Source organism: Bidens hawaiensis, unplaced genomic scaffold (genome assembly GCF_021521415.1).
Source record: "Bidens hawaiensis isolate Kalapana, Puna unplaced genomic scaffold, B.hawaiensis_p1.1 tig00034484_1, whole genome shotgun sequence".
Lineage (NCBI taxonomy): Eukaryota > Viridiplantae > Streptophyta > Magnoliopsida > Asterales > Asteraceae > Bidens > Bidens hawaiensis.
In genome coordinates this window covers 64,278-82,402 of record NW_027495962.1, presented here as the reverse complement: position 1 = coordinate 82,402, position 18,125 = coordinate 64,278, and the positions used below count along the sequence as shown (strand labels likewise).

General features: G+C 32.5%; 2 protein-coding genes across 2 annotated transcripts; one reads left to right on the top strand and one right to left on the bottom strand.

The window, feature by feature from the left end:
• Positions 1–551: 551 nt before the first annotated feature.
• LOC143586210 (uncharacterized) lies at positions 552–2,887 on the top strand. The gene is made up of 5 exons (XM_077067809.1): positions 552–752; positions 851–946; positions 1,634–1,792; positions 1,958–2,122; positions 2,594–2,887. The coding sequence occupies exons 1-5, from the start codon at positions 735–737 to the stop codon at positions 2,885–2,887; spliced, it is 732 nt and encodes a 243-aa protein (XP_076923924.1). The 5' UTR covers positions 552–734.
• Positions 2,888–3,136: 249 nt separating this feature from the next.
• Positions 3,137–6,221, bottom strand: LOC143586209 (uncharacterized). Its single transcript, XM_077067808.1, has 8 exons — positions 5,915–6,221; positions 5,766–5,842; positions 5,383–5,551; positions 5,225–5,313; positions 4,994–5,158; positions 4,815–4,892; positions 3,374–3,477; positions 3,137–3,294 (listed from the first exon to the last, which is right to left on the bottom strand). The coding sequence occupies exons 1-8, from the start codon at positions 6,219–6,221 to the stop codon at positions 3,189–3,191; spliced, it is 1,095 nt and encodes a 364-aa protein (XP_076923923.1). The 3' UTR covers positions 3,137–3,188.
• Between the last annotated feature and the right edge of the window lie 11,904 nt (positions 6,222–18,125).

Sequence of the window (18,125 nt, the reverse complement as noted above, 5' to 3'; positions counted from 1 at the left end):
ATTTAGTGACCTACTTTTGAGTGTACAAAAGCAATCTTTGGATCCGACTTCCGGCGTAGTGTGAATTGCAATTGCTATGGCGTATAGGCGAAGACAACAATTTGTCAACGATTCATCTTCAATTAGACAAACCTCAAACCAAAACCCTAACCCTAACTTAAACCTGCCTATTGATTCTTCTTCTTCTTCTTCTCTTGCCGCCAAAGCAATCAGAGCATCCTCCGCGTACCGTGACTCTTCTCTCTCCTCGGCTTACGGCGAATCGGCTATTTCACCCAGCCAATTGAAGTCTTATTCGTCTTCCGTTAAGGTATTCTATTTCTTTCTCTGTGTGAATGAACGCAAAAACCCTAGATTAGTAACTTAACGAAATTAGGCTTAAATCTGGTCAATGCTAGGTTTGGAGCATTGATGTGCTTGTAGCTTGTGCTAATAGAATTGTAAATTTTGAATAGTAGGATTATGTGAGAGACCAAAGTTTTAGTCTAATAGTATGTATATAATGTGATATTGTATTTGCTTAAGTAATCATGTAGTTCCCTTAGCACATGGTTACTTACTCATGGTTGTAGGATGACTCAACAAGAGATGACAACAAGTCAACAAAGAATGTAGATGAACCCAAACGCGGGTTTTGGGGTGCACTTGCTAGAAAAGCTAGAGCCATAATTGATGACGATGATGTGGCGCAACAGTATGAAACACCCGAAAGAAGGAGACAACAGTTGTCTGATATGGAAGCAAAGAGCCAGGTAATCGACTCAACTCAAAAGCTCTTAAATCTTCTTATTATTACTTTTTATATTATCATTGTGCTTTCTTCCAGTAACCCAATATGATTTTTTCATAGGTTCCAGAAAACCGTCGTAAGGCAGATAATCCTGCATTGCAGAAGGGTCTACATGCGATTACATCGTCCTTCAATTACATTGGTAATGCTCTTGAGGTAAGCCCTCGTTCCATAATTTAAAGTATAGTGATTTTATAAAATCTAGTGTTAGGATCAAATACAAACAACTTTTGGCATGAGAAGCATTCAAATAGCTAGAGTAAATGAGTAATTACGCTAACACTAGAGTAATTACTAGTATGCCATGGTTTTTGAACTAGAGTAGTTATAAGACACTACTTTATATATTGTAGTGTAATATTTTTTACACTGCAACAAATCTGAAGTTAATAAAAAAAGGGTGTCCATTTTAGCATTAATTTAATATTAATCAGGGTGGAGGATTTGTTTTTTTAAGAAGGTCATATCGGTCACTTAGCGTCATTTTAACAGAAACTTTTAATGTCAGTGTAAAGGGCGTAATTTGTAACAAACTGATTACAAAAAGGAACGGTAGTAATTATTACAGACTTACCTATACTATATATTTATGCCAAAACAATTACCCTGGGCAGAACCATGCTCAAAATTGAACACTGTCTTCTTGCTTATACAGTATATCAAATAAAGTAGCTAAATAATTTTAACTCTAGCTCAAACCTGTAGCGTAATAATAAGTACTCTAGTTCAATCATTGCTATTCTACTTATTTGTACGCCTCATCACTTTAAGATTTATTTGCATTGGATCCCACCCCATAAAAGTTTGAAGACATTGTTCAAGTTTCTGATGTTACTCTTACAGGAAGGCATGACGGTAGTGGAAAACCGAACTGCAGAAATCATCCAGGAAACACGCAAGCTAAACATTAAGAAAAAACCTGATGAAGTTATGGCTTCAAATGCTGGACAATTACCACAGACGAAAACCGATACAGAAATTCAACTGAAGGCCTCTCGAGACGTAAGGTGGCATATGTATATGATAAATCTATTTTGCATGTCTCGGTGGCATATGTAAAACAAGTATTGTGTGACGCATGGTTAAAACAATGTTATAAATTACTGAATGTGGCTTTTGGTTGGAAATAAATGAGATGTATGATATGCGTATGCGGTTGCGTGACAGGTGTCAATGGCGATGGCTGCGAAAGCAAAGGTTCTATTACGAGAGCTGAAAACCGTTAAGGCTGATCTGGCGTTTGCTAAGGAGCGGTGCGCTCAATTAGAAGAGGAAAATAAAATCCTTCGGGAGACCGGTGGAGGAAGTGATCGCCCTGAAGACGATGATTTGGTACTCTCTTTAATTTCGAGAAAAAAAATTAAAATCTTTAAATTTTTTGAGAGCAGTGATTCATATTTCTCAATTTCTAAAATATATATTATATAGCAATGCATCTGCTTTTTACATAAAAAAACATCAAGCTAATTTCTTCATGTGCTTTTAAATGTTTAACTGCTAACATATACGTCACTTACACATGTGTAACTTGTGTAAGTAAATGAAGTTTGTGTTCATATATAATTAAAAAAAAGTTGTACAAATATGCCCATTTAGGCTTGCGAACCGGTCCAAGCTCGTTCATTAAACACGCTTATTTTTAGGCTCAAGCTGGTTTAAGCCCAGATTTATTCAAGCTTTTAGCCAGCTGATGTTCACGAGCAGCCTGGCTCGTTTACATCCCTATTCTACAGGGCGGCATGTTGGTTGGTTAGGGTTGACGGGTTGAAATTGATGTTTTTTCTTTGTTTGCTTACCTGGCAGATTCGACTACAACTGGAGTCACTTTTAGCAGAGAAAGCACGATTGGCACGAGAGAACTCGGTTTATGCAAGGGAAAATCAGTTCTTAAGAGAAATTGTGGAATATCACCAACTAACAATGCAGGACGTGGTTTACATAGATGAGAATCGAGAAGAGGTCTCAGAAGTGTACCCGATCAACAACCTCATCGCAGCCAATAATAATAGTTCGGTATCACCAATTCCTCGTAACACAAACCCACCCGTTACACCCACGAGCCCGTTTGCACTAAACGCAGACGAATACAAGATGTGAGTTGTTTTATTTTTGTTAAATTGTTTTGTTTCACATATGGACTTGATTTATTTATGGTGAATGTAATTGTTCAAATTATGTATGTATACTTACATGGTACATGTATGTAATGCATGTGTATTTTAGAGAATTATACATGATATATTTACATGCATTTTCAACATCATGGGCACAATATACACATGATCTATTGATTAACTAAACCAGTCAATGTATCTAGCATCCTGACCATTGATTCATGACGTTCTGATGTGACAGATCAATGGCTGTTAAGGGCTGTACATATTGTGTAGTATTATTACTAAAAGAACTGGAAGAAAAGACTTGTTGATCCATCACTATATGATTTAATATCTGCTGGTTTCACAAGTGCTCTACATAACGGGCACGTCCTCTCCCGATCAAACCTAAATAAATAACCCGTTAAATAAAATTTATAACCTAACATAATTAATAATAAACGGGTGAAAATGTGGCAAAACTTACCATTCTGATACACACTCTTCACAAAATATATGTTTACACCGTAAAACGATCGGTGAACGCAATTTTTCTTGACAAATTGCACAAAGATCTCCAGCAGCAGTCACCTGAACATAATCAAGTTAGTTAGGTTCGTTTTTCTGTGTAGGGGGCAATAACTGAATGGTTATCAATATTATTCCAATTTTCACAGAAAATAATTACGCTTGTAATAAACCGAACCTTAGTTAACAGTTCATGAACCGTTAGGAGGAAGTTCGTTTATGTTTCTTTATCTAACAAAAGAACGAACATGAACAAAAATTTTCTTCACTTAGCTAAACGAACGAACATGAACGCATATCTCGTTCGTTGACGTTCATTTATGCTTGTTAGTTTAAGTTTGTTTGTGTGCGTTCAATATTGGTTAGTTACGTTCGTTTATCTACGTGTAGGAGTCAATAACTGAAAGGTTATCAATATTATCGCAATTTTCACAGGGAATTAGACCTGTAACAAACTGAACGTTTAGTGAACAATTCATGAAGTTTTAGGAGGAAGTTCGTTTATGTTTGCTAATCTAACAAACGAACGGGCATGAACAAACTTTTTGTTCACTTAGCTAAATGAACGAACACATGTTTCATTCGTTCATTTTATGTTCGTTGACGTTCATTTATATTTGTTAGTTTAAGTTCGTTTGTGTACGTTCAATAATATATTCATTTAAAATTTTTGGCCCATTAAAACTTAGTTTACTTTTAGTATCTGTTTAGGCTCAACACATTATTCTTCACATGCCCTGCTGGCGGTGCACGCATATAATGTATATATGTGTGAACTCTCGGGTGGGCAAAAGTAAAATTGCACTAATTTTGACGTTATTTTACTAATCTCGTGAAAATAACGTTAAAAGTGGGGGAAGGTTAATCAGGCATCATGTGGTGGCGTTGATAGCCGAAAGACAAGGGCACATGCACCAATCAGCCGGTGTCCCGATGATTGAGTGCTATGTGCCTTATGTCCAAGGCTTGATGCAAAACTACTATCGAGCCGGGGGTCTCATCGGAAGCAGCCTTTCTATCCCTATGGGGTAGAGGTAAGGTTGTCTACATCTTACCCTCCTCAGACCCTACCATAGCATTGCTATTGGTGGGATATACTGAGTACGATGATGATGATGATGATGATGATGATGACATTATTCTTCACATTTCTTTTAACTAATTTAAGCTCAATTATATGTACGTTCGGTTACGCTCGTGAACTGTTCGTTTATACTGTTAACGGACGGACATAAACGAGTGCGGGCATGTTCATCTTGATGAACAAGCACAAACAAGAAAACCATGTTCGTTTAATTGATCGTATTCGATCATGTGTTCGGTTAAAGTTAAACGAACGGACATGGGCATGCTTCGTTCGTGTTGTTTCGTTTAAAAGCCTAAAAGGAATAATTACAAACCTGCTCGGTAGTTGCAGATGAGCCGTAATGCAGCTCTTTACGGGATAACGCTCTTAACGCAAAAACCAATAACCGAACCTACATAAAAACTGTCAGTGACTTGTATAACAAACAACAATCTATTTTTTAAAAAAATGCATTGATCGCGCTATATAAAATATAATAAACTACAAATATACCTTTTGTATGACAGATGCAAACTTGAAAGTTAAGTAGAAGCCGGTTGTAACCGACGAAAAGATAGTTCCGTACTCTTTGTTCCAGAAGAATTGATACCAAACGGGCGTAGGCAACAACGTGCGATACAGTAGCACCGTGTACTCAACTAAAGTCAACATTTGACCCTGCAAAAAGAAAAGATTTATAAAACATAATACAATGCATTAAAACAAGTGTTTATGAATCATCACCTGCTTGCGGTAATTGTGACCTCCAGTGTTGTTGTGATACATTAAAAGTAGACATTTGAAGCCCATTGCCGCCTGTCGTGCCATTGAATCTGGGAAACACAGACTTGTTATTTTCAGTTTGCAGGTCCCGTTTAGAATAGTGAAGACAAAGGATTTACCGTTAACCAAGATGATGAATAGAGCATGCCAAAATGGTGGTACTGATTTTGGAGGAAGTAAAACTAATGGGCACATAAGGTCATCATTTTGATACCACCAGTAAACAAAAATGATATGGAGTATGAAGATCACAGTGATGCTGATAAGAACTAGCAACTTCCTCTCTCCCTGCCCAAATTGATATTTATAATTTTTTTAGTGACAAGATTCAACAATGCGACATGAAAATAATTAGGTTTTGAGTTGACATATATAGAAAACGGGTCGTGTTCGGGTTGACATGTTTAACCTGTTTAGTTAAACCGGTCGGTTTTGTACAAAGATTGAGTTGAAGTGTGTGTTATGCTTTTGGCACGACGCGGGTTGAATGGTTGAATCATACCTTCAAAGCAGTTTGGTTTTGTAGAATGTCATTTGATTTAAGCAACACCGCAGAAATCCAAATTGTCCCAAAAAAACCTGCAAATTCAAAGTCTATCAGTTAAAAAAGAATATATGTATATATTCAATGGAGACAAGAAACATACATACCTTGTAAATGCTGGCGTATTAAGACAACCAAGAGAAGCAAAGAGAAAGGAAGAATCTGTTCAATCCATTGAGCCACATTCTGAATATTACTAGTCGATGGAGGCAAAGGTGTGTGTTCAACTCCATTATTAACAACACTTCCTCTGTCATCATCCATCTGTTGTTCACTAACAATCCTAATAGAAACCTCATCAGGAACCACCACATCATCAGCTGCTGCAGCTTGCGATTGCTCGAGGAAAGCCGTTAATGGAGCTCGAATGATGTCGCGTAATCTAACCGATAAATTATCTGCAGGAGTTTCCATTGCTATTGCTAGCTCGAATTGATCATCAAGAACAAAACCCTAATTAGATGGATCAAACATATATATATATATATATTCATGTAATTGAGTGTCAATTTTGGGGGAAACAGATTAGGTTTATTGTGGTCTGAAAATAAAATTGGATTGGGGATGAGCTCAAGTGTCAAGGTGGTGAATAGGTGATTTGCCCCCATTACCCGCGCGCGCGTTATTTCCAGCCTCCTCGGCTCGTTTCGGCCTTAACTCGTGAGTCGTTTTCTATAGCTCCGTCTCGTCTTACCTATTTTATTATATATTAACTACATAGCAACCCATCGCATTGCAGCGTCGGATACAAATTCTGTTGGTATCAGTTAGGTTCGTTTCGCTACATACATTAAACCCAAAACAAAAATTAGTAAACACCTAAAATAGTATTGATACTCGTATAGCATATGATACAAAAGATTTAAGATATTTAAAACAATGTTTATTCGGGTGGTAAAACACACGTTGCATTTGGTCAGGTGTAGTTATGTTTGTTACGTTTCGGAACTAAACTCAAAAATTAGTTCCGTCAAGTCAACATATTTAAAACAAAAAAACTAGCGTTACGACAACGACGCGATGTGATGTCGATCGATATCATTTAGGTTCATTACGTGTACGATAAAAAATAATGTCGTTAGATTAATATTGAAAAAAAAAACAAATAAAACATATTTAAAAAAAACTAATACGATAATCAATACATGAAAGGATGACTTAAGAATGGCTACAGCCATAGGACTCGAACTCAAACAAATAAAACATACTTTAAAAAAACCTAGCCTAATACAACAAACAATATATGGAAGTAGCAACGGCTGCTAGGACTGGGATATTAGGAGAATAGGAGTTATAGTAGACATTGCTTGAACCATCAAGCCATATGATGAATTTGAATACTGTTTGAAAGTAATTAAATAAATAGTAGAAATAATATCTCTAAAAAATTTTGTGAAATCAAAGTTTCTAATTATACTAATTTATAATTAATTAGTTTTTATATTTTTTTTATTATTACTTTACATGTTTTGAGAAAAGCCTTAACGAGCCTAGGCTCGGTGTAAGTTTCGTTTCTGTTTTTTATTTCAATTTCAGTTTGGTTTCAGTTTTTTTGGTTTTTGGTTTCGTTTTGGGTTGATTTTCTTAAGTTTTTTTTTTGTTTCATTTTGTTTGTCGTTTTTAATAGAACCATAAGAAAACTTGCAAGAATAATATTCAAAATATTAGGTATTACCGAAGGTAGTATTTTCAACCACAACTTGTATGATCGAGGAGACCTTTAGTTGCAATTGCATTGTCTTGTGCCTGAGACTGAGGAGATCGTTATCTGCAATTGCATTGTCTTGTCCCTGAGAATGGAGTTGGTGAAAGGTGGCATGCATTCTTAAGGTTGTAGCCATAAAAAACACACCAAATACTACTCAGCACCTACATCAAGAAACGCAAACAAAAATAAAACTCATATACACAAAAGAATGGTAGGAAAAAAAAAACTAACTAAACATTGAGGTAAATTGTTGTATAACCGGAGATTGAATGTTAACCGGAGATGAATTGTAACTTATCGCCTAAGATGGACTGTAAGATGTCGTGAATTAAATTTTAACGGCATCTCGTTTAAGGGTGTCTTAAAGGATTAAATTACCTTCTTGTCCATCAAATATGTTTTACATGTAAATATAGATATAGATAAGATTTCTAAAAAACGGAGCTATACCAAAATAAAATTCCATTCGTATGTATATTTAAATATTTGATACGGCTCCGACTTTTTATAATAAAAATAATTTTAACATTAAGAAATATAAATGTCATAGTCGTTTTTTCACAAAACATTTTGTAATAAAATTAAAAAATTTTAAAAGAAAAACCACTTGAAGCATTTAGTAAAAAGGCTTATGCAAATAACAGGAAAGGACTTTACAATAAAATAAAAGTTGAAAACACATGCTGATAAGAGATGACCCGGTTGATTTAAATAGTAAGAGCGTCCATAATAAGGCCATGCTGATAAGAGACGAGACCCGGTTGAAAACACACTTGCTCAACCAATTATTATATTTCTCTCGCATGCCCTATTCACAACCTTTTAAAACACCATTTCTCTCACATCTACTCTCTCTCCTAATCACACTCACATAGTTGCTTTTAAAACACCATATCTCTCATCCTCATCACTCTCCCACTCCTCAAAAATACCCACAAAAACATCTATCATGGATAATCTAATAGTAATAACTAATAAGTTGGTGGGCTTAACGCTATTATCTTTATCACAATTGGAGAATGAATATGACTATGGTTTGTTACATCAACTTAACTGTTTTGATCGAGTATTGTGGAAAATGTGGACCATATCTGTAGGCAATGTAGCAGATGAGGTGGACCAAACTTCTGTAGTCTGGCAATAAGAAAACTGTTTGTTTTTTAACGTCTACAGACTGCTAAAAATAAACTAGCAGCAATTCAACAAATCAATTTCTACAGAAAAAAACTAATAACAATTGAACAATTATGCAACTAATAATTGAAAAAAAAACTAATAATAATTAAACAAAACAATTTCTACAAATCAATTTCTAAAAAAAACTTTGATTCAGCAAATTAATTTCTAAAAACTAATTAATAATTCAACAAATCAATTTCTAAGAACTAATAATAATTTAACATATAATTTCTACAAACATCAATTTAACATATCTGGATGTGTGTGGTGACTGATGGAGGTGTATGGTGGCCGGTGGAGGTCAGGGTTGTAACATTTATTTTTTCATTTTTTATATTTGTATTGTATACTTGACCCGTTTTAAATTTTTGATTTTTATGAAAGATTATTTTTTTTATAATGTTTATCATTGATTTGTATTTGTTAAGTTAAAACCTCTATTTCAACACTATATTATTATTATTATTATTGAATCATAAATTATTCATTTCAAGTTATTAACATTATTCTTATATGTGCAAATACTTGAATCTATGTTGATTTCATTGTTTACATGTGTAATTGTTAATTTGACACGTTGAACTGGTTGTGTTTAGATAATATTTTAACATGTAACAAAGTAATTGTGGTAATCTTAAATTAATTTTTATACTAAGTATTTTATTTGGCCTCTTTTATTAAAAGAAAAATATCTTTCTAGCTTATTCCAAACACAACTTTTTCTTCAAGACTTACCTATTAACCTCTTTCTAATCACAACTATAAATACCCACTCATTTTCATCTTTTTCCTTTGCTCATTCTTCTTCTTCTCTCTTTAATAATAATTCTTCCAATGAAATTTTAATTTATATTTCATGTCTTTGTTCATCTCAAGGTCACAAGGTATGCATAAAGTTTTGTTCTTTTTTCATTTTTCTTCGTTTCTTCTTATTTTCTTATTGTTATAATGGTTCTAAGAACATCACCTACTTATGTTTATGATCCCACCTAATCTATACACTATGATGTATAAGGTGGATGAGAGAAAGAACATAAGGTTGCAAAATGATCCTTAATGGTCACACCTTAACAAGTTCTTACATTTTTTATGTTTTTGTTTGTTTTTATTTATTTTGATTCAAGAACCATTATGATTTTAATGATACATGACCAAACATATTGTATTTATCATACCACAAGTGGCCCATAATTTTTTTTTATCAAAATTCATTCCAAAGCATAAAAAACAGTGTTGTTTATAATGTTCCAGATTTAACAACAGAATTATTCGATAAAGGTTGAGCAATAACTTGGTCATAACAAACTGTAACAATGCAAGTCCAAAGCCTATCATTAAGTTTATTGAGTTGCAGTTCTAACGACTATTTATTTGTATTTTTATTCTTTCGTATGGCTTCACAATCGCTATTTTAAAATTAATGCGTATATTTGTACCCTCTGTGAGGATCGACTATTTTAGCGTATCTCGGATCTAAATTAGGCAAAATTTCTAAAGCAATGTTGTTCCTTACATACTAGTTTAATTTATTGGATATTTTTATAATATTTGAGAAGTATTGATATTTTTAAACATTTATGCAATCGGTGATAGAAATTTGTCCAAAACTGATTTCGTTTTTCTTGTTTCTTTTTCAACTTCTAGCTGTGTTATTTTAATACAGATATGTTTCTTTGACTTTTATTTATTCAGCACATCTAAAGAAGCCTTAATTACTTGAATTTAGGGATTACTTGTTAGGACTCACCCAAGTTTAACCGCATACCTAATCTTTTCATTCATCAATCAAGGTGAGTAATCACATCATTTTTTTCCTATTTTTGTTTGGGGGCCTTATGCATACTAAACTACTTATTACATATTTTGACTCAATACAATTCCATCATTTGCGTGGTTGTGTAATTGCTCGATTAGCTTCTAGATGTTATATGACTACATGTTTACTTCTTTTATGGTTGATTGGTATCTCATCTTCATCCTCATCCTCATCCTCATCCTCATTAGTATGATCATACGCCGCCCAAGCAGACTTGGCCGAATCTAGTGTCATGATCGAAAAGACGCATCTACTTGTTTATGTTAATTGATGCTATTCACATGTCGCAAGGAATCATTTCATTATTATTATTATTATTATTATTATTATTATTATTATTATTATTATTATTATTAGTGTCTTTGAGCTATGATACAGATATTTTCGTGCCTCGTCATGTTCTGTCGTTAGGTTGGGGTGTGACAAGGGGGTGGCTGGCGGAGGTGTAGGGTGGCTGGTGGAGGGCGCAGCGGAGGCAGGGGGAGTTGCGGAGGAGTGATGTGGAGAGTGGTGGAGGAGCTAGGGCTTGAAGGAAATAAACATATGAAAATATGTTCCAGGTCTTAGGTCTTAAAAGAGGTTAGAAAATCTTAGAAGCACATGGTCATTGTTTGTTTCAAGAAGAGGATGCGCGGACCTTTTTTAATGAAAGGTCTTCCGAAAAACAAACACAACGCAAACCTAAACGTCTGCGCGGCGCAAACAAAAGAGGTCAGGAAGAGCTTTTTTGAAAAAACAAACACCTCCTAACTCACTCAAATGTTAAGTGTTGTGGAGAAGCTTAGTTAACAAATATATTAAAAAGAAATGTAAATGGTTGAAATAGGGAGGACCCCACAAAAGGAAGTGAATGGATTGACAAGAGGGAGCATAAATAAATTGGTGTCTAGATATGTGTAATGGAGTTTAAAGGTTTAAGTGTGGTAAGGTGGAAGGGAATGATGACATCCATTAACCACAACAATTGGTCTGAGCTAAAAGAATTAGGTGTTATTTGTTTCTTAAAAAGCTCTGTATGAGCTCTTCTGTCTGTGCGGCACAGACCATAAGCAGATATGAACTTCTAAAGACATTTCATTAAAGAAACATCTACGCAGACTCTCCTTGGTGCAGATCCGAGCCAACCTCTTTTTACTTCTTCTAACGTCTTTCTAACCTCATAAACTTTTGTTCTCCTTCACAGACCCTCAACCCTAGCCACCACCGACCATCACCCCTCCATTGGTCGTCGCCGCTCCACAAACCCTACTCCATCGATCGAAATACAACACCATGAACCTACTGTACCATGCTTTGCTGCCTCTCGTGTCCACTGCTCTCCACCACTGCCATCGTCTGTCGTCTTTTATGAACTTCAACGTTGACAGTAAGTGAAATTAACAGCCTTTTGAATTTTTTATTTGCTAAAATTTTCTCGTGATGAGATTGAAATTAGTCATTAGGTTTTCGAGTATTTGAAAGTTGAAATCAATATTTATAGCATTTGAGAACTCATATTGAATAGACAGCTTGATTTAAAATTCAATGTTGAAAAACTTAAGTTTGAAAAATCGGTTTATTTAAATTTCAGTTTATTTTAGCATTCTGCATAAGTTAAAAAAACAAACAGCCTTCTTATTGCATACTGCAGACTTTTGGTCAACCTCTTCTTCTATAGAGGTCTGTCCGTAAACTGCAGATGGTGTGCGTGAGGTTAGTGTATAGAAAAATTGGTTAAGTTCTTCTAAATGTTTGTTCACACAATGTCTAGTTTTAAATTTATAAAAATAAATATAATCTTAACTAAACCAGACACAAATAGGCAAGTGTACCTATCGTATATGTAGTGAAATATAGGTAAGAACCAAATATTGATCCACCGACACACTTGGTTAATTTTTACTACTAAATTGTTATATTTATTTTCACTAGAAGTAAATATCATATTGGTTTTTGGTTGACAAGTAAATTTACAAAAGAAAATTAAATATATAAATTAAAAGACAATATTTTTGGTTTTTTTAAATATGATCAAGGATAAAAGTGTATCATCTTAGTTTAAGCTCTTCTTAACTTGGTTTAATAATTATTTGGTAGACATGTAATAAGCTTGCTTTGGTGATTAAATATGGGAGTAGCATCTTATTTCTGAGTCAAGTAATTCCGTGATAATTAAAGAAACAAGTATGTATAACTTCATGACCTCCACTAAAACATCATTTTATGTAAGTAAGTGGTTTATAATAAGTATCTATAGGATAACTTACTTTAAAGATGAGACAATCCTTTAAATTATTAAGTGAATTGTCCTTGATATTTTAGTAAAAATAACCTTTGTGTTATACTTGAAATACCAATTAAGATAAGTTAAGTTGTAAATGATTAACCTTGAATTACCAATTATTAACCTACAGAACTCTTAAAAAAATATAGAACTCATGTTATAACTGCCCAAGAGTTGTTAAAATAGGTTATGTTGCATACTCACTTGACAAGTAATTTGCCGATTTTAGTGGAAGAACATCAACAATCCATTTTCACAACATTGTCAATCATTCCCCATTTTAAGATGATCAATTACCACTAAAACTTCATTTGATCCATGTCAATATTAGGATTTATGTTTTTTTCTCAACCAAGCCCTTACAAGAGTGGAAATTCCTCGACTTATCGTCAAGCTCGGAACTTTGTGTCTCTTTAAAGTTCTTTAACTTATCAACCAAGCCCTTAGAAGAATGGCAGTTCCCCGACTTATCGTCAAGCTTGGAACTTGGTGTCTATTTTAAAGTAATCCAAGGCCTTACAAGACTAGCAATTTCTCGGCTTATCGTCAAGCTTGGCACTTGGGGTATCTTTTAAGAGTTTTTTAATATTCCTCGTCAAGTGATAATTGCAACATAACATTTACTTATTAAAAACCGATCACATGTTTAACCAATATTATTAAACTTCAATTAAGATTCATTATAAACCAAGATGATACTATGAAAGTTTAGTCAATAATAAACATGATGTTATCCATCAAAGTAATAGATACAAACATGATAAAATTAAAACAATCTAACCAATTTGGATGACTAATCTTTGATGCTAATGACTTCTTCCACAAGCTTAATCTCCTTAATCATCAAAGGTTGGATGGATGGGATAATTCCTTTATTAATAGTGGAGAGAGGAGGTGGTAGGAGAGAACTTAATGGTGTTGTAAGGTCTTGATGGTATCTTAAATGTGGAAGATGATCATTCAATTTATAGGCTGATCAGGGCACCAAAACACAGCCATGCTCTGCTAAACACGGCCATGGTGACTTTTTTGTCTTGTTGTAACCAATGCACGTTGTCAGATTGTACAGCAGGAAGTGAACATGGCCGTGGTGAGTCCAGAACAGTCCAAATTTGCCTTTTTCTCTTGCCTTTTTCTCTTGTCAGATTTTACCTTTCGTTTAACGAACCGAATTTTCTTAGATGTCAATAATAGTTTTTCGTTTAAACCTACCCGTTAATATATATGCATGTAGTATATAATACTTATCTACTTTTCAATAACTAATATTTTTATTCATAAATACCAAATAATACTATCAATAATAATAATAACAATAATAAACCACTAAAAGTATGATAAATAAACTAATAATATTCTAATTATAAGTTACTTAATAACCCAAACAAACCCTAAATCCGTCATATGTCTTGTTAATATTTTCGTTATTTAATTTATATTATCGTTATCAAATAGGGCCTTTTGTCAAAGCACCCCGAGAGCTCGACTGTTTCTATATTAATTTTTATCGCCATCTCATCCTCGTTAATCCACTCGTTAAGGTGAGTTTACATACCCTTTTTTTTCCATCTTTTATATTTTGGGGGTAGCATGCATACCTTATTAACTCTACTCTTTTTTTTATTTCCTCATCAATTTAAAACACAATTCAATTTATGTTTATGTGTGATTATTGCATGCTTTATGATTATGTTCTATGTGCTTAAGTGTTTATTTTATGTTTGGTGGTTGGTATCTCATCCTCATCTATTCTCATCTAGTAATCTAGTATGATCATACATTTACCCAAGTATATTGATTATATATATATATATATATGGGGGGATGATCATGCGAGAAGTGATATTATAGCGAGAAGTGCTAGAAATGAATCTGAACCATTGATTGTGTTTAATCAGTGGTTTATATTAGAAATGGCAAATTCGTAATTAAAACATATATTTATGTCATATTATTTAATAAAAATGTTAGATACGTACGTCTTTTGTGGTGTATACCTCATTAAACCAGATTTTAATGATTTAAGTGTTACTTTTTTATGCCCATTAATGCTCATTAGAAGGCTAATACGATTATATTTTTCATTAAAATTATGATCTTTTTTTATGGTTGTGTAAGTTGTTTATTTGTTTTTAGAATTTGTTCATAAAACACATAAATTTTGCAACATTACATTATATATTATGGATTTTTTTCCAGTACATATAATGTATTGAAGTCAGCCTATTTTTATTTGTTTTGCCAACACTTTATTATATAAACAAACTGATTCCTATTCAGCATTAGTTTTGTCTACACTACATTTTTTTTAGCTACACTACATTAGATAAGTCTTCACTACGCTAGTTATGACCACACAACCATTTGAAAGTGTACCTACACAATATTAGTTTTTTCTACACTACATTAGATATGACTACCCAACATTAGTTTTGCTTACAATATGTTAGTTTTACATACACAAAACTAGTTTTGTCTATTGTCTACACTACATTAGATATGCCTACACTACATTAGATATGTCTACGCTATATTAATTATGACTAAACAACATTAAAAGTGTGCCTACACTACATTAGATATGGGTACACAACATTTGAAAGTGTATCTACACTACGTTAGTAGTTGCCTGCACTACATTAGATATGCATACACGACACCAATTATAACTACACATCATTTTAAAGTGTGTCTACACTACGTTAGTAGTTGCCTGCACTACATTAGATATGCATACACGACACCAATTATAACTACACATCATTTTAAAGTGTGCTTACATCACTTTACGTAGATATATCTACATTACATTAGATCATATAATAATAATAATAATAATAATAATAATAATAATTAGCCATTTTTAGAATAAAATGATTTTAGATTAAATAGATTTGAATGATTTAAATTTTATATGAAATAAACAACAACAACAACAACAATAATAATAATAATAATAATAATAGTTTGTAACTTACCATTTGCTAGTAACTTATCTTTAATTACAAAACCATTAATGAGCATGAGTTACAAAACAAAATACTTTATATTTTACTAATATACCATTGCATATAAATAATCAGAAAATAAAAAAGAAATTATGTGATTGGTTAGAATCTCTTCTCACCTTCTCGCAATAAGAAACACTTCTAAAATGAACATGATCATATATATATATATATATATATATATATATATATATATATATATATATATATATATATATATATATACAACAAAAACTTATGTATTCTCACCAACATTCGTGTTGACAAACTCTATTTTTATACATATTACAGGTTCAAGTATTTGATATATTCAAGATCAAAGATAGTTAATTGACCTTAAGATGTTTATTCAAATTACAAATTATGATGTATTTACTTATTGAACTTGTGTACTTGTTTAATGTTAATGAAGTTAAATAATGAGTGTCACTTTAATTAGTGTCTTTTGAGCTACTGTCCAATCAATACGTTACGCCCGGCATGTTTCGCCTTTGGTCGGGGTGTGAAAGATTGTATATTACGTTATTATCTTAAATATATATAAACGAAACCATTAAAATCTCTCTGGTTGCTCCTTATATTCTCTTAAGCCATCAGATTGCTTTATTTGTAAATAAAGGCTTCTCATGTATTTGACCTGAACTCACGGGTATGAGTCTCACCAAACCCAAATAACCTTTAAACACGTTATAATCTCATTATATTTAAAACTAGCTTTTGAACCCGTGTGTTACACGGGATTTGTCAAATGATAAAATAAATAAGGTCCGTTATTTGAAGGTAAAAAAAGAAAAGAAAGAAAGAAAATGGAACAAAGTTTAAACTAAAAAAGAAATGAAATAGAGAAAGAGGTTTTTCACAGGATAATTGTAATTACTTGTTGGAGGATTTGGAAGTGAGAAATGATAAGGTGTTTTAAGGTAAAGCGGTTAAGGTTGAAGACATTATAGGAGAGATAAAAGTGCAATGTTTCCTTGGTTCAAGAATATGTCTAAATATAGAACGATTGATTGGCGAATTTGTTTAAGTTTAAATTCATGTAATTTGTTTTCTTTTTTCCTTTTTGGGTCTGCTCTCCATGTGTGGAGGTAGCTAGCGGGTTGCTTGTTTTTTTATTTTTTATTTTTTTTTTGTTTGTTGGCGTTAGTTGTTTATAAAAGTTCATAGTTCAAAAAAAAAATGAATTGAAATATATAATACTAACAATAAGAGCATTCGTATCCCTTCCTCCATCTATAAATATAAAATTACACTAAAAATCATTGTTTTTTCTCTCTCATAGTTATTAAATAATATTTTTCTCTACATTTATCATTATCTTTTCTTTCTCCTCTACTTACAACCACTTTCAAAAAATATTAAAAAACATTATAGGGTGATATACGAACTTTTCAAATATAAAGAAAAATCACAGCAGTTTCTTTCTCCTCCATTCACAACACCCTAAACCACTACTTATATTATAAAAACTTCACTCACATAATTTGATGGATTGATTGGAAATGCTCCTCGAAGTCTAGAATCTCATATTTATAAATTTGAGAAAATCTCTTCATATATAATATTTATTGTTTTGTCACAAGTATTCTCTTCATCATCCAATACTTAAGATTACGTCTACTGATTACTCTGGATATATAACGCAACATATAATTGTCCATGAAAAAGAAAAAGACATCGGAGGAACAAACCAACCCTAGAAAGAGATTGTTCTTGACTTCTTGTCACTTGTTAATCGTGATAGCAAATCATACATAAAGCCAAAACTGTTTTCTTTAAAATTTGGATGGAAACTTTTTATCAGACGGAGTCAAAGTAACTTTATATCTAACATGAACAACAACATCTTCAACTATATGATTTCCATGTCGAGCATCAACATCAACATCATCATCATCAATAAAGTCATCATCTTCACATTCAATCAACTAATAATATAATACAATCAGAATTATACTTTCTGATAAATTCATGCAATACATTTCAGAATATAAAATTTTCACATTCATTATATTCTGCAAAGTTTTACAAATTAAGTTACCTTCTAGAATATAATTTTATTTTTATTTAAATTAAATTTTAAAAAATAGTTATATCAAATTTTGAATCTAGAAATTTAGTTACTTTGGTTAGTAATAAGTTTTTTTAAGATTCCTACCATTTATTACATTTTGTTAATTGTTCATATCAAGAATATATATAACAAAAGTATTTTTTATATTTAAACTAAATTTTAAAAAGTGGTTATATCAAATTTCGAATCCCATAGTTTAGGTACTTAGATTAGTAATACGTTTTTTAAGATTCTTGCCATTTATTATATTTTGTTAATTGTTAATATCAT